The following is a 27,937-nucleotide window of genomic DNA, read 5'->3' as shown; positions in this document are numbered from 1 at the left end:
CGGCCGGTTCAGAACGTCCCGACAGCCTTTCTGCTCCTGAACGCACCGGCAGCACCTGGAGGGAGGGCAGAGCCAATCAGCATCAAGCTGACGGAAACACCTGGAAACACGGCAGTAGCTATCTAAGTCTCCATCCACCTGTCAGTCGGGTTGTTGGGTAAAAAGTCTCCTGTGAATAAAGCTGAGTGTGAAAGTGAGTTTCCATCAAACAGATTTAAAGGGAATAAAAACCTGTTGGGTGATGATGTCACCAGGGCTGCCACCAATTAGTCGATTAGTCGACTAATCGGTAGTTTTGGTCTTAGTCGACTAAGATTTCTTTAGTCCATTAGTCATTTTTTATGCTTATTAATGCTTAATTACTCATTTCCAAGAAACTTCTGAGCACATTTGTGGTAAACACAAGATTTAAAGTGGTGCTTCTGCAGGATTAATTGTGGAGAAACTCAGTTTTACAGATGGTTAATTAACTACATTTATATTGGGCTTTTCTAGTCTTAACCACCTCTCAAAGCTCACAGCTCTGTCAATTAAATCAACTAATCGATTAGTCGACTAAATCCTATAAGTGTTAGTCGACTAAGAACTTCTTTAGTCTAGCTTATGGAGATTTGTGCATATGGTTGTAAAACATATTTTCGCATTATGAATAAGCTTTGAAATTAAGCCTAGTCCTTATAAATTTCCCAGGAACAAGAATTATTTTTTATTTATTTATATAGTGCTTTACAGGCTACTCAAAGACACTTTACACTAAAACCAGCACATTTAGCGCATAAAAACATATACAGCAATAAAACCAACACATAAAACAAGCATATTAAAGAAATTAAAACGTGGAGTGACTAAGTAGATTTTTTTTAAATCCATACGTATTCAGTCGGTCCGCTATTGTCTGTCGGGCTTTTTTTCCTTTTGATAACAGCCGTATTTCCCTTTTTGCATATTATATAGTATATATCATATTATATATATATATATATATATATATATATATATATATATATATATATATATATATATGTTATATGTTTCACCTCCTCGTAACTTTCCATTAGAAGCTGCTGCTGCACACGTCTTTTCCATTTCTGCATCAGTAACCTGATCACACATCTGTGTGTGTTTACCTTTAAGACCTGATCACACATCTGTGTGTGTTTACCTTTAAGACCTGGGGCCTGTTTCACAAAACCAAGATAAGGGATTAAGCCGGGATTTCCTGGTTATCCTGGATGAATTTAGCCTTGCCTCGGTTTCACGAAAGCAGAGGCACATAAATCACCATGGAGATTTATTCTGTGCAGCTAGCCTGGTCCTGACCAGGCTAACAGCCAGGATTTATTTAATCCTGGAACCTTTTCTGTTCACTCAGCAGTGGTTTTACCCTTTTGTTATCAGCCTGGATTAAAATACAACAGGTGCATATTGCTGTTCATTTGAGTACTGTTATTATTTAAAGTTGTGACCATTATTTCTTTTTATAATTATAAATTTGTCATTGTTACTGTTATATTGCTGTATGAAGACTGCTGTTCATATTGTTGTAAGAAGTTTGATGAATATATTATGGCAGTTGTTGAGATAATTAAAGATATATAAATAAGAAAAGGCTGATAAAATTTAAAATGAGTTTTAAATGAAGTCTGTTACTAAGGGCAACACATACAATGCTGTACATTTCTATAGTTTTATTCTTTAACAATAAGGATCATGTTTGTTCTGCTTCCATGTGCATTGTATTTGGCATTCTTAGCACACAATTTATGTTGTCCAGTAAACTGGGACTATAATTTGGGAGGATTGTACAATTTTAAGAACATATCCTAACTGTACAATCCTCCCAAATTATAGACTTAGTTCACTGGACCAGTAACTATCTAGTGATGTAGGCTACTGTACGTTCATGTAACAACAGGGAGAGGACACCTTCATGGTTTTTGACCTTATATTTTGCCTGGGGGGGAAATAACTGATGAATATACTCTGTTCCATTCATGTTTATAGTGTGCATGGAATTTATCACTTTATTATCTTTATAGTTTCTAGATTTTACAGTGCAATTTCTTCAGTGTCTTTATTTTCTATGTCCATATATACCAGGGAGCAAGGCATATAATATGTAGAGAAGGAAACTCGTCCTCTATAAAAAATAAAAAAACGCGACAGATAATAGCGGACCGACTAAATGATAGTCTAAAAATAAACATTTATGAACTACTGCTCTTAAATGAAACCATTCAATGAGTCACTGTCATTTGCAAAAACGAACACCTGTACACTTTGCATTAAAAGCGAGCAGTGGAAGTTAATATGACTCAGGAAATTAATATTTTAGCCAATGAGAGAGAGGGAGGAACAGAGTGAAAGAGATATTCACGCTTCATATTCTAGCGTCTAGTCTATTTATGCTGCTTACGCATTCAGTCGGTCCGTGATCGTCTGCTGCTTTCTCTCGCTGTTTCGTTACAGCGGCCGTGTTATTTTCTTTTTATTCAAATAATGTGTTTCACGTCATCATACTTCCACAAGAAGCTGCTGCTCACTCTATTTAAAGTATGTACAATGTGTATTCTCCATTTTGGCATCAGTAAATCTGTGATCGACCTCGCAGTCTTTTGAGGAAATCCGTGGACGCGCATCTATCTGAATTAGTTCAGCCTGACTCGACCTAGTCTCTCCTCCTCAGCCTGACTCGACCTAGTCTCTCCTCCTCAGCCTGGCTCGACCTAGTCTCTCCTCCTCAGCCTGGCTCGACCTAGTCGCTCCTCCTCAGCCTGGCTCTCCTCTCCTCCTCAGCCTGACTCGACCTAGTCTCTCCTCCTCAGCCTGGCTCGACCTAGTCTCTCCTCCTCAGCCTGGCTCGACCTAGTCGCTCCTCCTCAGCCTGGCTCGACCTAGTCTCTCCTCCTCAGCCTGGCTCGACCTAGTCGCTCCTCCTCAGCCTGGCTCGACCTAGTCTCTCCTCCTCAGCCTGGCTCGACCTTTGTGAAACGCACCAAGCCAGGCTGCACAGATTAGACTAGGTCAAGCCTCGCTTTATCAGTTATCCTGGATTTATATATTCTGCTTTTGTGAAACAGGCCCCTGATCACACATCTGTGTGTTTACCTTTAAGACCTGATCACCTGCTTCTCTTCATAATTGTTAGACTAATAATACATAACAAAGTAGAGGGAGGCAGGCCAGCCAAGCCCGATCCGGCAGGGGGAGAGTTCTAAGCCCGAAAAAGCTACCTCTCCTTATGACCTGTCTCTCTTAGTTACGCTGTTATAGTTACGCTGTTATAGTTCTAGACTGCCGGGGGACTTCCTTCCTTCCTCTGACACACTGAGCTGCTCTCTCCTCTCCCTTTCTATTACTTTTACTATTACTATTTGTGTGTATCCCGTCCCAGAAATGCTTGTTACTAATCCTAGCTTCTGGGGAGTTTACTCCCCGGAGTCCTTATGTTTTTTCCCCCAGCGTATTTCCTTGGAGAACGTTGGCACCAAGATCCTGGTTCCAGCTGTCGCCGTGGTCCTGCTGCACTCCCTGCCGAGCTCAGCGGTGCCCTGCAATGTCATGCTGCTTCCTGCTGAACCCTGCAGCTTCCTGCTGAACCCTGCTGCTTCCTGCTGAACCCTGCAGCTTCCTGCTGAACCCTGCAGCTTCCTGCTGAACCCTGCAGCTTCCTGCTGAACCCTGCAGCTTCCTGCTGAACCCTGCTGCTCCCCGCTACATCCAGTCACTGTTCCATTATTAATTTGACTGTTATCACCACTGTTCATCACACCCCCAACCGGCCCGTCAGACACCGCCTACCAAGAGCCTGGGTCTGTCCGAGGTTTCTTCCCAAGAGGGAGTTTTTCCTCACCACTGTCGCACTGCTTGCTCTTGAGGGAATTACTGTAATTGTTTGAATTGTTGGGGCTTTGTAAATTATAGAGTGTGGTCTAGACCTACTCTATCTGTAAAGTGTCTCGAGATAACTCTTGTTATGATTTGATACTATAAATAAAATTGAATTGAATTGAATCACACATCTGCGTCATTTTGAGCGGTGTCGTCTTTTTCAAGGCACATGGCCAATTATATGTACTGTGATTGGCTGAAATATTCTTGTGGTGAGTGACAGAGATGCATAGGGATTTTGCTATGATTTCTTAGACGCTTTTATCCAAAGTTCGATCCAAATAATAAAAGAAACATAATCAACATAAATTAATATGTAATTGTTATGTAAAGAAGAAGCAACCCTCTGTTTTGTTTTTGGGTTTTTTTCTATACCTTTGTATCAGTGATGTTCACTTGTCACTTTGGTACCTCAAAAGTATGAAATAATGAAATAAAAACTGATCTGTACTGATTTTCAAAAATATTCTTGATATTTTTGTTTATAGATTTGTTTTAAATGCATTTGAAGATTATGGCCAAGCAAGTCAGTCAAGTTGAAAGCCAAAGAAGTAAGCTCTCAAATGCTTTTTATTCCATGTCTTTATCAGCTATAGAGCCTGAGAAATTAAGATTTTAGTAGGCTTTGACAAATTTTGACAAATATTTCTGGAAACCCTTAGGTTTTGGGAGGGGGGGGTTACAGAAAATTACTTTTTAAAGGCCTTTTTTAGCAGGCGTTTTTAGGCCTAAATGGGTTAATCGGCAAAACCGACTAATCGGTCTAGCTCTAGATATAGCTACTCACTCTCTGACAGCGTAGATGAGCATCAGATCGGTGAAGATGACCGACAGCCTCTGGAAGAGGACCGTGGGGGGGCTGGAGTAGTTCAGGTTCTCCACCAGCAGCATGTCGGGGTCAAAGTGGCGAGCAGCGTGGGACAGTCCCAGCTCGAACCAGGCGAACAGGGGAGGGTAGTCCAGGGTCCACTCAGACGAGTTCTACACACAGACACACACACACACACACACACACACACACACACACACACACACACACACACACACACACACAGACACACACACACGGTTAGGAGCACATCATGTGTGTCTGTGTGTGTGTGTGTGTGTGTGTGTGTGTGTGTGTCTGTCTGTGTCTGTGTGTCAATGTGTGTCTTTGCGTGTATGTGTTTGTGTCTATGTGCATGCGTGTGTGTATGTGTCTGTCTGTATGTCTATGTGTGTGTGTGTCTGTGTCTGTATGTCAATGTGTGTCTGTGTTTGTGTCTATGTGCATGTGTGTGTGTCTGTCTGTTTGTCTATGTTTGTGTGTGTGTCTGTCTCTGCGTGTGTGTCTTTGTGTGTCTGTCTCTCTACGTGTGTGTGTGTCTGTGTGCGTCTCTGTGTGTGTGTGTGTCTTTCTGTCTGTCTGTGTCTGTTTGTTTGTTTGTCTGTGTGTGTGTGTGTGTGTGTGTGTGTGTGTGTGTGTGTGTGTGTCTGTCTCTGCGTGTGTATCTGCGTGTGTGTGTGTCTGTTTGTGTGTGTGTGTCTTTCTGTCTGTCTGTGTCTGTTTGTTTGTCTGTGTGTGTGTGTGTGTGTGTGTGTGTGTGTGTGTGTGTGTGTCTGTCACTGTGTGTGTGTGTGTGTGTGTGTGTGTGTGTGTGTGTGTGTGTGTGTGTGTGTCTCTGTGTGTTTGTGTCTGTGTGTGTGTGTGTGTGTGTGTGTGTGTGTGTGTGTGTGTGTGTGTGTGTGTGTGTGTCTGTGTGTGTGTGTGTGTGTCTGTCTGTGTGTGTGTGTGTGTCTGTGTGTGTGTGTCTCTGTGTGTGTGTCTGTGTGTGTGTGTCTCTGTGTGTGTGTGTGTGTGTGTCCCAATACTTCTAGAATCACTATAAATGAAAATCACAACTCATGTATCTGGAACTAATCAAATCGTCCCGGGGCAGCAGGCATATTAATTCTGGCATTTCCTAGATTTTTGCTATCTAAAATAGCCACTCTTAAATTAAATGTAAAGATCCTCTCGTCTCCTTTTCATTCGATATTGCTTAACTTGCATAAAAACATGTAGGATGGAGACATGGCTACCGACTCTGGTCACGATGTGCGTGAGAAAATGATCCCAGAAGGCATCTCTCGAGCTCGACATCCCAGTTATGTTCAACGGTACGATGCGAGCCATCACGAAACGTAACAATATGAGTGTGTCCCCTTCATACTGACCTCATGGTACCACCGGGACACGGGCAGACTGTGTGTGATGGCCAGCCAGTTCCTGTGCACCTCGAAGTCTGTGGAATGACTGACAGACACACAAACCCAATGGCAGATTAACAACAGACCACTCAGGCAAAGAGCTACACACACACCAGTGTACACTAAGTCATTAAGCCACAACATACAAGCCTGTAGCTGTTCTTTTTGTAATGTATTATTGACGAAATCTCCATCAGTTCATACTGATTCTATAAAATACTCAGTTTGGTTTTATGACGTGCATACTTTGTGTAAAAATAGCAACAGATCCTTAAATTGTAAACTTTTTCCATGAGGTTTGGTGCAGATGGACATAACACTGTACATTATGTATTTCTGTGGATCTTAGAGCCCTATACAGGATATTAGTGCACGCAACAAAGCAACAGCGACATAATAATTTAACCCTTGTGTTGACTTCGGGTCCAATTGACCCGTTTTCAATTTTTGTTTTATATCAGAAAATATGGGACGTAGAAATAAGCGCTGAACATGTGTAGAAGAAAAATTTTACAATTAAAAACGTTGGAAAAAGCAAAAACAAACTGTGAAAAAAAGGCGTCAAAAACATCGAAAAAATAAGTGTTTTTTTCAAGGTTGACGGGAAGGCAACACAAGGGTTAAATACTTGAGCTAGAAGGGCCTCAGGTTGTCACTAAATAAAGCTACAAATACAACCACAATATATAAAGCTGGTGATTGATGTATTTTATTAATGCCGAAATAACCAACAGCTAATCCTGACTCTAATGATACACTCAGTTGGGTTTTATGACGTGCGAACTTTGGCAAAAACGCGATACATCCTTAAATTGTGACATTTTTCCAGAGAGCTTTGGTGTAGAAAGATGTAACGTTCCAGTTTTTTAAATTATTCTGAAAACTTAAGGCTCACTACAGATATAACAGCACGCAACAGCAACATAATAGTTTAAATACTTGGGCTAAAAGTTCCTTAGGGTGACGCAAAAATATACAATATTAAGCTTGTCCTTATATACTGTATTAATGCTGAAATAACCAACAGTTAAACTGATATACTCAGTTGTGTTTTATGACGCATGTAAGTGGGCAAAAAATGCATTACATCCTTAAATTGTGACATTTTTCCAGAGAGCTTTGGTGTAGAAAGATGTAACGTTCCAGTTTGTTATATTATTCTGAAAACTTAAGGCTCATTACAGACATAACAGCACGCAACAGCGACATAATAGTTTAAATACTTGGGCTAAAAGTTCCTTAGGGTGACGCAAAAATATAAAGCCAATAATACAACCACACACAATATTAAGCTTGTGCTTATATACTGTATTAATGCCGAAATAGCCAACAGTTAATCCTGACTCTAATGATATACTCAGTAGTGTTTTATGACACATGTAAGTGGGCAAAAAAAGCGTTACATCCTTAAATTGTGACATTTTTTCCGATAGGTTTGGTTTAGATAGATACAACATTGCCCTTTATTAGGCTATATATTTCTGGGTAATGACGGCCCTATACAGGATATTGGTGAACACAACAAAGCAACAGCGACATAATTTAAATACTTAAGCTAGAAAGTGCCTCAGGATGTCACTTATAGTTAATAATCTGTATGTAATTTAACAATTCAGCTTCAACACACACACATACAACCACACACTATATAAAACGCGTGCTTATATACTGTATCAATGCCGAAATAGCCAACAGTTATTCCATACTCTATATGCATGCTAAATTATGTTTTATGACGCGTGTACGTTGTCAAAAAAAGCGTTACATCCTTAAATTGTGACATTTTTCCGAGAGGTTTGGTGTAGATAGGTATAACACTGCACTTTATTGTACATTTCAGACAAATTAGGCCTCCATACAGCTATATCAGCACGCACCAAAGCAACAGCGACATAATCATTTTAATACTTGAGCTATAAAGTGCCTCAGGATGTCACTTATAGTTAATAATCTGTATCTAATTTAACAACTCAGCTTCAAAACGACCTTCTAATGAAAAACGGCGCCATCTTCAGGCCGTTTGGCTACGTAGCTAAGCCTGAAAGCTAATAACACGTCATGTTACACCAACTATCGTCTCTTATATGAAGTCTAATATAACTAAGGGACACACACATGTGCTTTCACTGCCAGTTCCTATTAAATCGACGCATAAACAAAGCCCTTAACGTCAAAAGATCATTTAGAAATAATAGTTTCTGGCTTGTAGCGAACGTTAGCTAGTCTGTTACCCGGATGGATGCTAACCGAATCTACTAACGTTAGCTACTCAGTATGTTACCCGGATGGATGCTAACCGACGCTAACGTTAGCTACTCAGTATGTTACCCAGATGGACGCTAACCGATGCTAACGTTAGGTACTCAGTATGTTACCCGGATGGATGCTAACCCAATCTACTAACCTTAGCTACTCTGTGTGTTACCCGGATGAATGCTAACAGGCGTCGCGGAAAATTTAAAAATATATATTCATTAAATAACCCAATCGTCCCGAAGCTGAGCCGCTAAGTGGAACAGGTTAACATCAAACTTTTCCCACTCACTATGCGGTGATAAAGAGACATTTCAGGAAAGAAACTCCCAATGCTAACGCTGGGAACCAGCTCCAACTGTCAACCGCGGCCATGACGGTGACGCTGTGTTTTGTATGCAAAGCTTTATTGACAAGCTCCGTGCCGTACAACTGTGTAGACTGAACTTCTGTTTAAAATAAATAAAGAAATAATAATCGGATAAAACGTACAAACTGCTGAGTTATAGTTACTTTAAAGTTTATTTCGTTTTAATATTTTTAGTTTAAGTTTTGTTTATGACGACAAGTATTTTAGATGCCTTAAATGTCTTCTCGAAAACTCAGGAAATCTGAGCATTAAGCCTACTTGTATATTTAAAATAAAAAAGTTGTAATTTTGGTATTACAGTCTTTTTTTTTAAACTTAAAGTAAAAATATCAGAGTGTAAAAAAAAACGTCCATGCATTGACAATCCTACTTAATGTCTCTCATCGTTATTATTTTATTTCTTATTATATATATATTTTTAATTCAATACTTAAAAATAATACAAAACAGGCGTTTTTTAATCACATTTTATCAATAAATATAATTACAATAAATTTAATTAAACAGCAATAAAAACGTATTATAAAGGATAAATTAAATTAACTAAAATTAAATAGTTTTTAAATTATATTTATTAGTTTATTTATTTTATTGTTCATATTTTCAGTGTTTTATTTTTATTATTTTGTTATTTATATTTTTATTATTATTTAAATCAGCCAGCGTGAAAGACGTCTATATTCTGATTGGTTGCTGCCGCTGCTTGCCGCTGACCCGCGTCATAGCTCATTACCATAAAGTTAAACTACTTTCAACTTTCTGATTGATGCTCAAAACAGCCAAAACGCCAAAATCGCGAGTCGGCGGCGGTGTGTACGTACAGTCACCGGTCTGAGACTACAAGAGTCCCTCTCACCCTGGTTCTGGATTCAGCTCTCAGACCAGTCTGGAAGAAAGGAGAGGTCCTTTAAACCAAGGGGGTCACACTCAACTTCCCAGAGGGCCACACTGGAAAAAGAGAATCACACAAAGGGCCAGACATGTAGAGTTTATTGACATGCTTTTATTTCATTGAAAAAGTAAAATATCATTGACTCAATTGTTGCATGTCTCATATAGTCTTCTCTCTTACAGTTTGGTCCACTTAAAGCTCTGAAAAAGTCAGCAAAAAAGTTCCAAAGCCATGCTAGAATTTAGCAAATCGAGCAAAAATAATGATTACATTTTAATCTAAGTATGGTACCACCCAGCTGACTCACAACAAGCTCTTTAACAGCCTGAATATTAAACTCTCCGGTTCTTCTGGGGGAATTTCTGAGTCTCAAAGTCGGCAAATTTGCCAAATTCTGCTTTGAGTCTTGCGTAATTACAAGTTAAAACAAGTAAAAAACAGTTTCCCATGTTTTTGATTTGGCACCCAACTAGGTGGGCCAAAATTTATTGTGAACCTAAATCGATATGCGAGCCGGATCAGAATTTGCAAGGGCCCGGATTTGGCCCACAGGCCCTGAGTTTGAAACATGTGCTTTAAAGTCTACGAGCAGCCTCACAGGTGTTTCCTGTTAACCTGGCTGATTGGACCTCTCCCAGCTGTGATTGGCTGACTTCTTCTTCTTCTTCTTCTTCTTCTTCTTCTTCTTCTTCTTCCTTAAAGTTTATTGGCGGTTGCTAAACAAATATTTGGTGCATTACCGCCACCAACTGGTAGGTATGGAGTGTGGATCAGGATCTCTAATGTCTACAATACACAACTAATAAAGTCATGATTTAACAAAAAACTCATATGTTCTCAATCATATTAATTTGTTACTTAACTTAAACTTAACTCCAACACTAATATTCAAAACCCAATAAAACACTAGAACAATACATTATGTCTACCAAAACAATGCAAACATGACTCAAAATCAAATAATTCTTCCAGAACACTAACACACACAACAGAAACATCTAGTCAATCATACACACTATTGAAATTACCTTTATTGGGTTTTTGCAACGGTTTCCCAGCAATATTTACACTGTCAACATTTTAAGTGTCAACATCATACACACTAACATCAGGAAGATTACACACACAGAGGTTGTGGTAACTGGGTTAAGAGTTTAGGAAAGTTGTTAAAAGTATTTTAAAAATTGTCATGGTGATCGTAAAAAATTGTGAAAAACAACACTGTACTCTTACACACACACACAACACACAGACAAACAAACACACACACACACAAACACACAAACAAACACACACACACAGAAGACTATATGAGACATGCAATAATACAGTCAATGATATTTTACATTTTCAAAATAAAAGCATGTCTCCCAGCCAGATAATGCTTAGTCACAGCTAGTATATATATCACCAAACATGTCCTCTGTTTCTCTCTGGCTCCAACCAGCTGATGAGGAACACAGGGTCACAGTTCTCACACCCAATGATAAAACTAATAAGAATGGACAGAATTTAAAGCAAAAAGGTTACATGTTGACAACAAATGAAGAGAAAAACACCATTAATAACCATGATAGAAACCAAATCAACATACTGCATTTACTCAAGTAACTGAATGCTGAATATGAATAAATACAAAACATACTTTTACCCTAACCCAAAATCAACTTGATTATAATGTAAAATGTAAATTTAAATGAAAACACAGTGATTTCATTGGGCTATCAATCAATTCTGGTACAAACAATCCTCTGGCTAAAACAATCCTTTTAAAACAGTGTGTGTGTGTGTGTGTGTGTGTGTGTGTGTCTCTCTTTGTGTGTGTGTGTGTGTGTGTGTGTGTGTGTGTGTGTGTGTGTGTGTGTGTGTGTGTGTGTACTCTAAAATGTCAGAACATGGTGAAAAATGTGGATCAGTGTTCTCTAAAGCCCAGAGATGACCTCTTTTTAAATAGCTATCTTATCCAAAACCCAAAAGATATTCATTGTAATATAATAAGATAACACAGGAAAGAGCCGGAGTTCTTCATATTTGAGAGGCTGAAAACAGCATTTTCTGACCATTTTTAATGAAAAATTATTATTAATTGGACTGATCAGTCTCTCCGAGTTGGTCCAAAAAGTGTCTCAGAACTCACCGGAGAGACGAGATGTAATACGTCTCCATAACAGCAGGCGGCGCTAATCTGGATTGTCGCCCAAAAATGAAAACCGGCAGCTGATTGGACGAACTGATTCAGAATACGATCTCATATTGTACTAAAATAGTTTCTGAAAACATTTGAAGAGAGAAATAGGCCGTGCAGTGTCCGAATCTGTCTTCATTTCAGATCAACAAAGGTCAGTTTAAAAGATTTTCATCAGATTTTGAGAGACTCTAGTCACCTCATCCTGCTCCTCGTTTCCAGGTTAGGGCTTCAAAGAAAATAAAAAAGCTACAAAAACATGTCAACACATGAAAAACATCAAACACTGTCGAAAAAAACCCCAGCTGAAAACATAGAATTTCACAAACAAAAAAACACAGAATTTAACCCTTAAATGACTTCTGTCTATTTCAGTTTACACAACTCAGCAGAGTCTCCAGAAAACCCATAAACATAGAGTCCAGCATAGAGGGGCTGAGTGAATGTGGTCTGGACTCTGTGGAGGAGAGTCATGGTTTCAGAGACGCTGTAGAAGGACAGAATACCTGCACTGTGATCCAGGTACACTCCTACTCTGGAGGACACAGGACCTGAGACGGGAGTTTGGACTTTGTTGGAACAAAATGTATAACTGTTGTTGTCACAATCTAACGCCCAAGATTTGTCATTTAGTCCAAATACACATTCACCCGACCCCCCTGCTCTGCTAATATTCTTGTATGAGACTGCTACATAAACTGCTCCTCTCTTCTCCACCTCCCAGTAACAACATCCAGTCAGACTCTCTCTACTCAGGACCTGAAACCAGTCAGTGAATCTGTCTGGGTGACGAGAATAAGACTGATGTTGAATCATGACTGATGCTTTCCTGTTCCCCTCAGATAATAACAGCTGTTTATATGCTGTTTTTGGATCCAGTGTGATTTCACGTGAATATTTTAAGAATCCAGCTCTGGTCTTGGTCTCTGGTTGTAGCAGTAAAACATCCACTTCAGTCCCTGTCAGTGAGACGTTTGTCCTCTTCTCTCTCAGGACGTCCTGTAGTTTATCTCTGACTTCTGACACGGCTGCTGTCACGTCCTCAAAGCAGCTCAGAGGACAGATATGGATGCTGGATGCTGATTGGCTGAGAGGTGACAGTGAGGGGTAGTTGTGTAGAAACTGGGTGTGATCATCTGTGTGTGAGAGCTTCTTCAGCTCAGCGTCTTTCCTCTTCAGCTCAGTGATCTCCTGCTCCAGCTTCTCCTGAAGCTCTCTGACTCGACTCTCTTCTCTTTTCTGCTGGGATCTGACCTGCTGCTTCACATCAGAGCTTCTTTTCTCCAGGAGACGGATCAGCTCAGTGAAGATCTTCTCGCTGTCCTCCACTGCTTTATCAGCAGAGAGATTGATGGCCTCCGCCTGCTGTTGAAGCAGCTTCACATCTTTCTCTCTGTCCTGGATTCTCTGCTGGATGGTCTGTCGACTCCCCTCGAGCTCTCTTTGCCTCTCAGTCCTTTCTGCTGCAGCTGAGACTGTGTCGTGGCCTTTATGTTCATCCACAGGGCAGAGATAACAGATAAGCTGCTGATCAGTACGACAGAACATCTTCATCACCTCATCATGACGAGAGCAGACGTTCTCCTGGAGCTTCTTGGACGGCTCCACCAGCTTGTGTTTCTTGAATGTCTCTGATTCATAATGAGGCTGAAGGTGTTTCTCACAGAAAGAAGCCAGACATTGCAGACAGGACTTGTGTGCTTTGAGTTTTCTCCCGTTGCAGACATCACAGGCCACATCTTCAGCTCCAGAATAGCAGTGATCAGCAGGAGCAGCTTGGAGTCCAGTCTTCTTCAGCTCCTCCACTAAATCTGCTAACAAGTTGTTCTTCAGCAGGACAGGCCTCGGTGTGAATGTCTTCCTGCACTGAGGACAGCTGTAGCTGTACTTACGATCCTCTCCATCCCAGTGGCTTTTAATACAGTTCATGCAGTAGTTGTGTCCACAGGGAGTAGTCACCGGATCCTTCAGTAGATCCAGACAGATGGAACAAGAGAAGGTTTCCCGGTCCAGCTGAACTCCTTTCTGCGCCATTTCACCTCTCGCTAAATTACGACTGTCTGAGTCTCTCTTCCTGAGAAGTGAGACTAGTTTAATCTCTGATCTAAAAACAGCATGTGTGGGAGGAGTTATCAAGTTTACCTTCATTCCTGGACGAGGAGCAGTTTGAGAGAGATACTGGGTGTGTTGCAATGCCCATTCTACCATTAGTACAGCAGGAATGTTTTTGTAAGTACCAATTGTATGTAGACTGTACTGCAGGCAACAGTACATACCTTTATAAGAGCAGCTGCAGTTTGTACTAAAAGTAAAAAGAAAAAGTATGAGATAAGGAACACAGCAACACTTGTTAACAACAGAGCCCATTTCTCATTTAAAACCTCTGCTGACTTCAGCTTTTAGGAGGTAAACTCTTCTTAGAATCAGAGGGTTTGGAGACAGATTTAGATTTATTCCCCAGTTTACTAAATGACTGAGTTGTCCTGTTATTAAGTTTATATTGTTTACAAAAATCCAACCACAGAACATGGAAGACACATGACTGATTCACAGCTTTCTGTTAGTAAATAGCAAATTTGCAAAGTAACTACAATCTGTGAAATATATAGAATAGATTTAGCGCCAGCTTAACCATCATCAAAATGCTGCTGACATGTTAAATATAGTTCGGCCTCGGACAATAACACATCCTGAGAGGTTTCTTCTGAATGATGAGGACTCTCAGAGTGACTGCAGGTCTCTCTGGTAAACTTACTGGGTTAAGATGAGTTCTGTTATGGTGAATGAAAGGCTTGATCCCACCAAGTAGCTCATCCAATCAGATTGAAGCATTGGCAGCAATGCTGCTGCCAGTTCTGCCGTTGTTTACCTTTTTCTTCTTCTTCTAGTCCTAAAAAGAGCAAAGTCGGTAGCCTTTCCCCATCAGCGCCAGATCTTAAGGTCGTGAGACACCGACCAGATGGTCGACCCTCGGCAGTAAAGCCAGTCGGACTGATCAGTGTCCCCGAGTTGGTCCAGAAAGTTCCTCAGAACACACCGAAGAGACGAGACGTAATACGTCTCCATAACAGCAGGCGGAGCTAATCTGTGTTGTCGCCCAAAAATGAAACCGGCAGCTGATTGGACGAACTCGTTCAGAATATGATCTCATATTGTACTAAAATAGTTCACCGAAATGTGTTTCTGAAAACATTTGAAGAGAGAAAGGTCATGTGTCTCTGTGTGTGTGTGTGTGTGTGTGTGTGTGTGTGTGTGTGTGTGTGTGTGTGTGTGTGTCTGTGTGTGTGTGTGTTTGTGTGTGTGTGTGTGTTTGTGTAGTTGCTGAATCTGTCTTCATTTCAGATCAACAAAGGTCAGTTTAAGAGATTTTACTCAGATTTTGAGAGACTCTAGTCACGCTCATCCTTCTTCTTGTTTCCGGGTTAGCTCTCCACCAATCAGATGGGTCATTTGAGTCCGACTGTCTCGGGCTTTAAGGACTCTGGGAGACTGGCCAAGGTGCTCCCAGTGTTGCACCGCCCATGGAGCTGCAATGTAGCAGAGAAAAACACCCGCAAGAGACACACAGCAGGCCCTGCTCTAACAGACACAAAAACATGGGGAAATAAAGTTTGAAAAATACAGAAGTTACCCTTTAAAAATGTATTAATATGCATACTTTTCTAACCTGACTTCACCAGATGGATTTCTTCACATTTGTTCAGCATATCCATCTGGGAACTTTCCATTGGAGAACTTTTGGGAAGGGGCGAAAATCCTGGTTAGCTGATTGGATAAATCATCCGTCCTTAAATCATCCGTCTCACCACCTATATGTTGGTGATAGACGGGCCAAATCAACCAATCAGATCAACGAAGCGTATGAAAATACAACTACAAGCCCGCCCCTGTTGCTGCTGCAGGCAAAGCATAGCTCGTTTGTGTGACGAGAATTAAGGAATAAAAGAATAAAAGGCCCCATTTCAGGTTCCTGGTCCATACTCCAAAAGAAGGATCCAAGAGGAAAAAGCATTAGCGAGCGGCTAACAGAATTAGGGCTACCGCTGTCTGAAAATACTGGTTAGCTGATTGGATAAACCATCTGTCTACCACCACCTAAACCCGCCTCAAAACCAACGCTGATTGGTCGGTCATTTGACAAAATATAAAGCCAATAATACAACCACACACAATATCAAGCTTGTGCTTATATACTGTATTAATGCCGAAATAACCAACAGTTAATCCTGACTCTATATGCATGCTAAATTATGTTTTATGACGCGTGTACAAAACAGTACGTTAAAAAAGCGTTATTTCCTTAAATTGTGACATTTTTCCGAGAGGTTTGGTGTAGATAGGTATAACACTGCACTTTATTGTACATTTCAGACATATTAGGCCTCCATACAGATATATCAGCACGCAACAAAGCAACAGCGACATAATCATTTTAATACTTGAGCTATAAAGTGCCTCAGGATGTCACTTATAGTTAATAATCTGTATCTAATTTAACAACTCAGCTTCAAAACAACCTTCTAATGAAAAACGGCGCCATCTTCAGGCCGTTTGGCTACGTAGCTAAGCCTGAAAGCTAATAACACGTCACATTACACCAACTATCGTCTCTTATATGAAGTCTAATATAACTAAGGGACACACACATGTGCTTTCACTGCCAGTTCCTATTAAATCGACGCATAAACAAAGCCCTTAACGTCAAAAGGTCATTTAGAAATAATAGTTTCTGGCTTGTAGCGAACGTTAGCTAGTCTGTTACCCGGATGGATGCTAACCGAATCTACTAACGTTAGCTACTCAGTATGTTACCCAGATGGATGCTAACCGACGCTAACGTTAGCTACTCAGTATGTTACCCGGATGGATGCTAACCGAATCTACTAACGTTAGCTACTCAGTATGTTACCCCGATGGATGCTAACCGAATCTACTAACGTTAGCTACTCAGTATGTTACCCGGATGGATGCTAACCGACGCTAACGTTAGGTACTCAGTATGTTACCCGGATGGATGCTAACCGACGCTAACGTTAGCTACTCAGTATGTTACCCGGATGGATGCTAACCGACGCTAACTTTAGCTACTCAGTATGTTACCCGGATGGATGCTAACCGACGCTAACGTTAGGTAGTCTGTAGCTGTTTCTCAATGTCAAGGATCCTTCCTTGGTAGGACTAGTCCTTCCAAGGAAGGATCCTTCAGAGGCTAGGCCAGAGTCCTCCTTAGCATTCGGAGAACTAGTACAATGGAACAGGCTACCAAGTGCACGTCACTGCATCATTACGTCAGTGAAAAACCCCGCCTTCGGCGCTACAATTCAACAGTGGTCAACAATGGATGTGCTACTCATTTGTGTGCTGTACAGCATCTTTGCTGAGATGGAAATGGAGATGGTGAGGGAGCATCGGCGACAGGTTGCCCGCAGGAGGAGGAGATTAATTTGTCGCCACCTCTGCCGTCAAAGACGTGGGATAGTAAGTGACGTTAAACATGAATAAAGAGTGAATAAGTAACATTACACTAATAAGCTAACGTTAGCCCCTGATTCAGCTTTTCTTTTCTTTTTTTTACAACCGCTATTATGTTATGTCAATACATTTTAAACTCGTGGGAGTTAACATTATTTGTCATCACCGTATGGAGAAACATCTTAAATGCTATAGTAGTATATGGTTATACTTAACTACTAGCTATTACTTAGCTACTACTTATATTTAACGTTACTATTATTTTGCTGTTTTAAAAGTAGTAACGTAGCTCGCTAACGTTAAGCTTATTGACTGTTCACGTTCTAGCTTTTAAAACTAATGCGGTTGTAAAATATTTGATCAACATGTGATGAACAACAAAAAGGATAGCTATATTAGGTAAAAATTACAAGGTGAACAGATGCTGTTAATGAACCAGTATAAGGGACCAGGTTAAGTCCCCCCCCCCCCACCAAATCAGTTTTGAGACGATATTGAGATGTTTAATAGTTTAACAAACATTAAATAAATGGCAAAACTGAAATAAAACTTAAACCTTCCTCTATTCTTCATGTTGTGCAGGCTCGGCATTACTGTGCCATCAATGCCACAGTGCCAGTACTCCAGAGGTACTATGGTGGGGAGGACACCCGCCCAGACTTCAGGCTGGGAAGAGAGACCATTCAGCATCTGATGGCGATCCTGAAGACAGACAGGCAGCATGGGTGGGGGCCGACCCTGGAGACACTTGTGTTCCTGTTCTGGCTGGCAACCGGTTCAGCCTACCGAGTTGTCTCCAGGGTCTTCTGCATGCCCCTACCCACGGTGCACAGAGTGGTCCACAGGATGGTGGATGAGGTGGTGGGTGGTTTTGTGCACTTCCCCCGCACACAGGAGGAGCTACAGGTTGTCGGGGATGGCTTTGGCCGGCTAGCTCATCACAGAGCATTTGACAAGGCAGCAGGGGCAGTAGATGGCTGCCATATCCGAATCAAATGTCCTGGCGGCCCTGATGGTCACGACTACAATAACAGGAAACTGTTCCCGTCCGTGGTGCTCCAGGCAGTCTGTGACCATCAGGGTCGCTTCATGGATATCTTTGTGGGTTACCCAGGAAGCGTGCATGATGCACGCATCCTAAAGAACAGCCCCATCTACACTAGGGGGACTTACCCTCCACCTGGGTATTTCCTCCTAGCTGATGGTGGCTACCCATGTCTACAGGAACCCCTGGCCCTTATCACACCATATAAGAGGCCAGTGAGAGGCATGGCAGAGCAAAGGTTTAATTACCATCATTCCAGAGGTCACTCAGTTATTGAGCGTGCCTTTGGAATGATGAAAACCCGCTTCAGGTGCATCTTTTTAGAAGCACTTGAAGTACATCCAGTGTTTGTCCCTAAGGTAATAAATCACTGCAATATTTATATAATTCTTTTTTTTAATCAAATCATAATACCCTTTATACCCTTTATTTCATATCTGAAAAAAGTCTTGTCTGCTTTTGCTCTGCCTTGTGCACAGGTGGTGACGGCGTGTGTAATTTTACACAATATTTGTGTCGGTGTGGGGGACGAGCTGGAAGAGGCTGTGGAGGAGGAGGAGGACCAGCCACCTCTGGAGCGCGATGGTGGGGAGAGCCGGAGTGGCGCTGCTTGGCGGGCCGTGATGACCAACGAGGTGTCTGCACTGCATGAGGCACCTCTGGACCACGATTATTTTTCCCAGGTGAATAATAATTATAAGTGTGGAAGTTGACACATCCAAGTACATAAAAGAAAATAAAGTTTTTTGTTTCAGTGACTATTAAGATATAACATATTTCAAAGTTACCAGTTGACAATTATCCTTAAACTACTGTAACCAACATATGAAGTCATTTAACAACACCGTTGGTAAACACCCATACACAGTCAAGAATGTACATTACTAGTACATTAAGTACATTTAATTTACCTTCTTGATACTATACTAAATATACTGCAACAGCAGGACTGATTGGATTACCACTTGACTAACTTAAACTTTCTTTTTCTGTCTGCAGCCTTGAAGCAATATGACGGCACCAGCAGCTGATTGCCGGTTCTTGTTGTATATAGTTGTAAATGTTTAAGTTGATGTATATAGCTGTAGATATGAGAATGTTTGAATTGTTTTGCTTCATGTATATAGTTGTCAATATTGAAATGTTTAAATAAATTTTTTTGTAACCAAGATGAAATGAAATGAAATATTTGTTGTAGCTTGGAATACGTAACCACAAAACGTTGTAAATAACTGTGAAGATATTTTTGTTCAATACATTGTTTTAGGCTTCACATGCTAGTTATTTGTTACTTACCAAGTTGTTTCTATTGCAGTCTAAAGAACAATAAGGGTTTTAAAGAATAGACATAAGAGTTTATATTAAATAATTAAAAAAAGGGGCAAAGACAAAACCAGTTAAATTTACTTTATTTTTCCGCCAACCTCTCCAACAACAAAAAAACCCGATTCGACCTCTCTCTGGCCTCTGCTTCCCTCCTCTCATCTGCCTCCCTCTGGTACTGGATGTCCTCCTTAATGAGTTTAAGGAATGGATCCTCTCTCTCCCTTCTCCTCTTCTCTCCTCTGTTCCCTGCTCTCTCTCTGCTGCATGTGCCTCTCTCCTCCTCTTCCTCCTCCTCCTCCTCCTCCTCCTCCTCCTCATCTCCCTTCCTCTACCTCTTGCCCAGTGCTTGGCCCTGGTTTGTCCTCCTGGATTGAGGCAATAAGGCAGGGGGGCGAGACTGCCGCAGACTGCCCTAATGCCTCGTCCATGAGGGCAAACCAGGGCCAAGTTGCTGCCGTTGCCTTCCCATCCTCTGTCCCCTGACCTGTGGCAGGACACTTGCATTCCTAAACAGTGAAGATCAAGAGGTTGTTGTGATGATTATTACTACTATTGTACACAACACTGCATCTAAACTTACTGTCAGCAGGCCCTCTGTCATGTTTACATCCAAGGCTAACTTAAAAAATCACAAGTTACATTAAGATGTCCATAAACAATTATGTCCATACATTAATACCCAAAAGTACAATCTCTCCCACCTTATACTTAGTTTTTAAGTTGTCCCATTTCTTTTTGGCCTGGGCGTGGGTGACCCTCCCTCCGATCCCCATCTTCTCCAAAATAACCCTGTGTGAATGAGGGTGGGAATAAAAAAACAGATTACACAGCTATTACTTCTGAACATTAAACAATAGTGTAGCTATGTAGCTCACCGAGGCGTATAAACGCCTCCGTTTGTTCCTTAGTCCCTGTTAAAAAAGACGAGAACGCTATCAGCATAACTGTGTGGATGGTATAATGTTAACGTTACATTAGTTTGTACAACTTATCTAGTGATTTATAAAATAAATACCGGTGACGGCAACCAAGCTAACAACTGTTAGCTAAATGACAGGTCCGGTTCAGTTAGCTAGCTAGCTAACCTACCGTTAGCTCGTGAGGTATCTAGCTAATTATCAATAGCAATTTGTACTGGCATTTAAACGTTAAACTTTATTTTCATGTACTACCGTTTTAACAAATCTACGGTAACGTTGAATACTAAAGATACTTACATTTAAAAGCATATTGCCTCAGTCCGCTTCCCTCGCTTAGGTCCGCCATTTAATTTTTTTTTAACGAGCCGGCAAAGCCGCGCATAGGATTGTGGGCGATCTGGGAGCGCGAAGGATACACATATGCATCCTTTGCCGTCAATGGGAAATTCTCCGAACGAAGGACTCAGTCCTTGGAGGGATTCGGAGGATCCTCGACATCGGAACGGTCCTTCGACGGACGTCGATGACGTAGCATCCTCGAAATTTTGGCTTCGAAGGATCCTTCCTTGACATTGAGAAACAGCTAGTATGTTACCCGGATGGATGCTAACCGACGCTAACGTTAGCTACTCAGTATGTTACCCGGATGGATGCTAACCGACGCTAACGTTAGCTACTCAGTATGTTACCCGGATGGATGCTAACCGACGCTAACGTTAGCTACTCAGTATGTTACCCGGATGGATGCTAACCGACGCTAACGTTAGCTACTCAGTAGGTTACCCGGATGGATGCTAACAGGCGTCGCGGCAAATTTAAAAATATATATTCATTAAATAACCCAATCGTCCCGAAGCTGAGCCGCTAAGTGGAACAGGTTAACATCAAACTTTTCCCACTCACTATGCGGTGATAAAGAGACATTTCAGGAAAGAAACTCCCAATGCTAACGCTGGGAACCAGCTCCAACTGTCAACCGCAGCCATGACGGTGACGCTGTCTTCTTCTTCTTCTTCTTTAGAGTTTAACGGCAGTTGGCATCCAAGTCGTTGCATTACTGCCTCCTATTGACAATTTCTCAATATCTTATTTATTAAGACCAATACACTACAATTTCTACTAAACAGACTAAACTTCTGTTTAAAATAAATAAAGAAATAATAATCGGATAAAACGTACAAACTGCTGAGTTATTGTTACTTTAAAGTTTATTTCGTTTTAATATTTTTAGTTTAAGTTTTGTTTAGGACAACAAGTATTTAGATGCCTTAAATGTCTTCTCGAAAAATCAGGAAACCTGAACATTACTTGAATAGGCATATGGTATTGAAATTGAGGATTTAATAATATTTCCGCAGAATCTGGTATTATCAGATCATTTTTTAATTACTTTTGAATTCTTGCTACCTGACCATACTAAACCAGATAGCAGCTTCTACACTAGATGCCTATCTGACAGTGCTATAGCTAAATTTAAGGAAAATATTCCTACAGCATTCCAGTCTATGTCGTGCCTTAACATAACAGAGGACCTCTATGTTAACCTCAGTCCCTCTCAAATTGATACATTTGTAGACGGTTACTACGACTTGCCTACGGACGACCTTAGACTCTGTCGCTCCTCTCACAAAGAAGACGATAAAGCAAAGGAAATTAGCTCCTTGGTATAACTCCCAAACTCGCAAATTAAAACAAATCTCACGAAACATCGAAAGTAAGTGGCGCTCCACCAAAGTGGAGGAATCCCGTTTGGAATGGCAGGACAGTCTGAAAACCTATAGGAAGGCCCTAAGAAAGGCCAGATCAGACTATTACTCATCATTAATTGAAGAAAACAAGAACAACCAAGGTTTCTTTTCAGCACTGTAGCCAGGCTGACAGATAGTCACAGCTCTACTGAGCCATCTATTCCTCTAGCTCTGAGTAGTGATGACTTCATGAGCTTCTTTAATGATACAATTATAACAATTAGAGATAAAATTCATCACCTTTTGCCCTTAACTTCTAACAGTTCATCTTTAAATGCAGGACCGCTAGAAAGAACGCGAGTCCCGACATATACTTGGACTGCTTTTATCCTATAGACCTTCAACAATTAATGTTAAAGATATCCTCAGCTAAGCCGTCTACCTGTCTCTTAGACCCCATCCCAACGAGGCTACTTAAAGAAGCGTTACCGTGGTAAACACTTCATTATTAGATATGATCAACATGTCCTTACTAACAGATTATGTACCGCAGTCATTTAAAATTGCTGTGATAAGACCTCTTCTGAAAAAAACACCCCCTAGATCCTGAGGTCTTAGCAAACTATAGACCTATATCTAACCTTCCCTTTCTATCCAAGATCCTTGAGAAGGTGGTTGCTAATCAGTTATGTGATTTTCTACATAGCAACAGTCTATTTGATGATTTTCAATCAGGATTTAGAAAGAATCATAGCACAGAGACGGCACTGGTGAAAATTACTAACGACCTTCTAACTGCTGCAGACAAAGGACTTGTCTCCATTCTTGTTCTACTAGATCTTAGTGCTGCATTTGACACTATTGACCATACTATCCTGTTACAGAGACTGGAACACTTAGTTGGCATTAAAGGAATCGCACTAAGCTGGTTTAAGTCCTATTTCTCTGAGCGATCCCAGTTTGTTAATGTTAATGATAAACCCTCCAAGCACGCTAAAGTTAGCCATGGCGTTCCTCAAGGCTCAGTGCTTGGACCAATTCTATTTTCCTTATATATGCTTCCTCTAGGTAATATTATTAGGAAACACTCGATTAACTATCACTGTTACGCAGACGATACCCAATTATATCTGTCAATTAAGCCAGATGAAAGTGGTCAGTTAGCAAGACTTCAAACGTGTATTGAGGATATAAAATCCTGGATGACCCACAATTTCCTGATGTTAAACTCAGACAAAACTGAAGTTATTGTGATAGGACCAACGCACCGCCAAACTTCGTTTTTCGAAAGATATAGTTACTCTGGATGGTATTACCCTGGCCTCCAGCACTACTGTCAGAAATCTAGGAGTTATTTTTGATCAGGATATATCCTTCAACGCCCACTTAAAACAAAAACCTCAAGAATAGCCTTTTTCCATCTTCGTAACATTGCCAAAATTAGGAATATCCTGTCTCAAAACGATGCTGAAAAACTAGTCCATGCATTCGTTACTTCTAGACTAGATTACTGCAATTCCTTATTATCAGGTTGCCCAAATAAGTCCATTAAGACTCTCCAACTGATCCAGAATGCTGCAGCACGTGTTCTGACGAGAACTAAGAGAAGAGATCATATTTCTCCTGTATTAGCTTCTCTGCATTGGCTTCCAGTGAAATATAGGATTGAATTTAAAATCCTCCTCCTGACTTACAAAGCTCTAAATGGTCAAGCACCATCATACTTAGAAGAGCTCATAGTACCTTATTGTCCCACTAGAGCACTGCGCTCCCAGAATGCGGGGCTACTTATGGTTCCTAGAGTCTCTGGAAGTAGACTGGGGGCCAGGGCCTTCAGCTATCAGGCTCCAGTATTGTGGAACCAGCTCCCAGTCGGGGTTCGAGAGGCAGACACCGTCACCACATTTAAGAGTAAACTGAAAACTCTCCTCTTTGATAAAGCTTATAGTTAGGGACGAGGAGTTGAAGCGTCCACCTAATCCGGCCCACTGCTTCTCCTCGTAGTCATCAGTTTTATATACTGTATAATTAATAATCTAGCGAGAGTAGAGGGAGGCAGGCCAGTACAGCCCGATCCGGTTGGGGGGAGTTCTAGCCCGACCAGGCTCCTCTCTTTAACCTGCCTCTCTTAAGTTATGCTATTACAACTCTAGACTGCCGGGGAGGCTGTTCCTCCCTAAGACACACTGAGCTGCTCTCTCATCTCTACTTGTTACTTTTGTATGCATCCTGTCCCAGAAATGCTTGTTACTAATCTAGCTCTGGGGAGTTTACTCCCGGAGTCCTTATGTTCTTCTTCGCAGAGCTATGCTCTGCGATTCTCTGCATTCCGGCTGCATCCTGCTGCGTCCTGCTGCATCCGCAGCCTCCCCCGTGCTCTGCAGCGCCACGTTACATCCCGCTCGCCCTGCTGTGATGTTCATACGCACAGAGTAGTCAGGATCCGGTATAGGAGACTGCACTACTCAGTATGACACGATGTGCCCTGCTATGACATGAACTTCCACGATAACCTTCAAGTCAATGTGACTTCTAATGTGACTGTTATCACCACTGTTCATCACGCCCCAACCGCCCGTCAGACACCGCCTACCAAGAGTCTGGGTCTGCCGAGGTTTCTTCCTAAAAGGGAGTTTTTTCTTGCCACTGTCGCAATAGCCACTGCTAATGCTTGCTCTTGAGGGAATTACTGTAATTGTTGGGGTTTTGCCATTTATAGAGTGTGGTCTAGACCTACTCTATCTGTAAAGTGTCTCGAGATAACTTTTGTTATGATTTGATACTATAAATAAAATTGAATTGAATTGAATTGAATTGAATATTTAAAATAAAAAAAGTTGTAATTTTGGTATTACAGTCTTTTTTTTTAAACTTAAAGTAAAAAATCACAGTGTAAAAAAAAAAAAAAACGTCCATGCATTGACAATCCTACTTAATTTCTCTCATCATTATTATTTTATTTCTTATTATATATATATTTTTAATTCAATACTTAAAAATAATACAAAACAGGCGTTTTTTAATCACATTTTATCAATAAATATAATTACAATAAATGAAATTAAACAACAATAAAAACGTATTGTAAATGAAGGAGAAATTAAATTAAATTAACTAAAATTAAAAAGTTTTTAAATTATATTTATTAGTTATTTAATTTTATTTTTCATTTTTCTTTCAGACCAGTCTGGAAGAAAGGAGAGGTCCTTTAAACCAGGGGGGTCAAACTCAACTTCCCAGAGGGCCACACTGGAAAAAGAGAATCACACCAATGGCCAGACATGTAGAGTTTATTGATAGGCTTTTATTTCATCGAAAAAGTAAAATATCTTTGACTCAATTGTTGCATGTCTCATATAGTCTTCTCTCTTACAGTTTGGTCCACATAAAGCTCTGAAAAAGTCAGCAAAAAAAGTTCCAAAGCCATGCTAGAATTTAGCAAATCGAGCAAAATAATAATTACATTTTCCAAGTATGCTACCATCCAGCTGACTCACAACAAGCTCTTTCACAGCCTGAATATTAAACTCTCCGGTTGTTCTGGGGGAAGCTGATTGGACGAACTCGTTCAGAATCTGATATCTCATATTGTACTAAAATAGTTCACCGAAATGTGTTTCTGAAAACATCTGAAGAGAGAAATAGGCCGTGCAGTGTCTGAATCTGTCTTCATTTCAGATCAACAAAGGTCAGTTTAAAAGATTTTCCTCAGATTTTGAGAGACTCTAGTCACCTCAGCCTGCTCCCCGTTTCCAGGTTAGGGCTTCAAAACAAATTAAAAAAGCTACAAAAACATGTAAACACATGAAAAACATCAAACGCTGACAAAAAAACGCTGAAAACATAGAATGTCACAAACAAAAAAACACAGAATTTAACCCTTAAATGACTTCTGTCTATTTCAGTTTACACAACTCAGCAGAGTGTCCAAACCAATAAACCCTTAGTCCAGCATAGAGGGGCTGAGTGAATGAGGTCTGGACTCTGTGGAGGAGAGTCATGGTTTCAGAGACGCTGTAGAAGGACAGAATACCTGCACTGTGATCCAGGTACACTCCTACTCTGGAGGACTCAGGACCTGAGACGGGAGTTTGGACTTTGTTGTAATAAAATGTATACCTGTTATTGTCACAATATAACGCCCAAGATTTGTCATTTCGTCCAAATCCACATTCATCCGACTCCCCTGTTCTGCTGATATTCTTGTATGAGACTGCTACATAAACTTCTCCTCTCCTCTCCACCTCCCAGTAACAACATCCAGTCAGACTCTCTCTACTCAGGACCTGAGACCAGTCAGTGAATCTGTCTGGGTGACTAGAATAAGACTGATGTTGAATCATTACTGTAGCTTTCCTGTTCCCCTCAGATAATAACAGCAGTTTATATGCTGTGTTTGGATCCAGTGTGATTTCACGTGAATATTTTAAGAATCCAGCTCTGGTCTTGGTCTCTGGTTGTAGCAGTAAAACATCCACTTCAGTCCCTGTCAGTGAGACGTTTGTCCTCTTCTCTCTCAGGACGTCCTGTAGTTTATCTCTGACTTCTGACACGGCTGCTGTCACGTCCTCAAAGCAGCTCAGAGGACAGATATGGATGCTGGATGCTGATTGGCTGAGAGGTGACAGTGAGGGGTAGTTGTGTAGAAACTGGGTGTGATCATCTGTGTGTGAGAGCTTCTTCAGCTCAGCGTCTTTCCTCTTCAGCTCAGTGATCTCCTGCTCCAGCTTCTCCTGAAGCTCTCTGACTCGACTCACTTCACTTTTCTGCTGGGATCTGACCTGCTGCTTCACATCAGAGCTTCTTTTCTCCAGGAGACGGATCAGCTCAGTGAAGATCTTCTCGCAGTCCTCCACTGCTTTATCAGCAGAGAGATTGATGGCCTCCGCCTGCTGTTGAAGCAGCTTCACATCTTTCTCTCTGTCCTGGATTCTCTGCTGGATGGTCTGTCGACTCCCCTCGAGCTCTCTTTGCCTCTCAGTCCTTTCTGCTGCAACTGACACTATGTCGTGGCCTTTATGTTCCTCCATTAAGCAGAGATAACAGATAAGCTGCTGATCAGTACGACAGAACATCTTCATCACCTCATCATGACGAGAGCAGACGTTCTCCTGGAGCTTCTTGGACGGCTCCACCAGCTTGTGTTTCTTGTATGGAGCTGATTCATAATGAAACTGAAGGTGTTTCTCACAGAAAGAAGCCAGACATTGCAGACAGGACTTGTGTGCTTTGAGTTTTCTCCCGGTACAGACATCACAGGCCACATCTTCAGCTGCAGCATAGCAGTGATCAGCAGGAGCAGCTTGGAGTCCAGTCTTCTTCAGCTCCTCCACTAAATCTGCTAACAAGTTGTTTTTCAGCAGGACAGGCCTTGGTGTGAATGTCTTCCTGCACTGAGGGCAGCTGTAGATGTACTTACAATCCTCTCCATCCCAGTGGCTTTTAATACAGTTCATGCAGTAGTTGTGTCCACAGGGAGTAGTCACCGGATCCTTCAGTAGATCCAGACAGATGGAACAAGAGAAGGTTTCCCGGTCCAGCTGAACTCCTTTCTGCGCCATTTCACCTCTCGCTCAGTGACAACAACTGTCTGAGTCTCTCTTCCTGAGAAGTGAAACTAAAAACAACATGTATGGGAGGAGTTGCAAGTCTTGCTTCATTTC

General features: G+C 41.2%; 3 protein-coding genes across 3 annotated transcripts in view; all 3 read right to left on the bottom strand.

The window, feature by feature from the left end:
- The window catches only part of alg8 (ALG8 alpha-1,3-glucosyltransferase), a 23,004-nt gene extending 14,241 nt beyond the window's left edge, over positions 1-8,763 (bottom strand). The window contains exons 1-4 of the mRNA XM_028595167.1: positions 8,669-8,763; positions 6,091-6,169; positions 4,679-4,872; positions 1-55 (exon numbers count right to left, since the gene is read on the bottom strand). The exon at positions 1-55 is cut by the window's left edge and continues 55 nt beyond it. Of these exons, the coding sequence (XP_028450968.1) occupies positions 1-55; positions 4,679-4,872; positions 6,091-6,169; positions 8,669-8,751 (411 nt within the window). The 5' untranslated portion in view covers positions 8,752-8,763. The remainder of the gene's footprint in view (positions 56-4,678; positions 4,873-6,090; positions 6,170-8,668) is intronic.
- Positions 8,764-11,967: 3,204 nt separating this feature from the next.
- On the bottom strand, positions 11,968-27,869 carry LOC114566592 (tripartite motif-containing protein 16-like). Its single transcript, XM_028595165.1, has 2 exons — positions 27,841-27,869; positions 11,968-13,862 (listed from the first exon to the last, which is right to left on the bottom strand). The coding sequence occupies exon 2, from the start codon at positions 13,855-13,857 to the stop codon at positions 12,190-12,192; it is 1,668 nt and encodes a 555-aa protein (XP_028450966.1). The 5' UTR covers positions 13,858-13,862; positions 27,841-27,869; the 3' UTR covers positions 11,968-12,189.
- Positions 25,944-27,897, bottom strand: LOC114566593 (E3 ubiquitin-protein ligase TRIM16-like). Its single transcript, XM_028595166.1, has one exon. It carries the CDS (start codon positions 27,833-27,835, stop codon positions 26,171-26,173), a length of 1,665 nt encoding a protein of 554 aa, XP_028450967.1. The 5' UTR covers positions 27,836-27,897; the 3' UTR covers positions 25,944-26,170.
- Positions 27,898-27,937: the final 40 nt, after the last annotated feature.

This window comes from Perca flavescens, chromosome 13 (assembly GCF_004354835.1).
Source record: "Perca flavescens isolate YP-PL-M2 chromosome 13, PFLA_1.0, whole genome shotgun sequence".
Classification (NCBI taxonomy): domain Eukaryota; kingdom Metazoa; phylum Chordata; class Actinopteri; order Perciformes; family Percidae; genus Perca; species Perca flavescens.
The sequence above is the reverse complement of the archived record's forward strand: the minus strand, read 5'-3'. Positions and strand labels throughout refer to the sequence as shown.

What these genes read in the sequence shown, in the direction of transcription:
- LOC114566593 (XM_028595166.1), bottom strand. Translation starts at nt 27,835, where the DNA reads ATGGCGCAGAAAGGAGTTCAGCTGGACCGGGAAACCTTCTCTTGTTCC.
- LOC114566592 (XM_028595165.1), bottom strand. Translation starts at nt 13,857, where the DNA reads ATGGCGCAGAAAGGAGTTCAGCTGGACCGGGAAACCTTCTCTTGTTCC.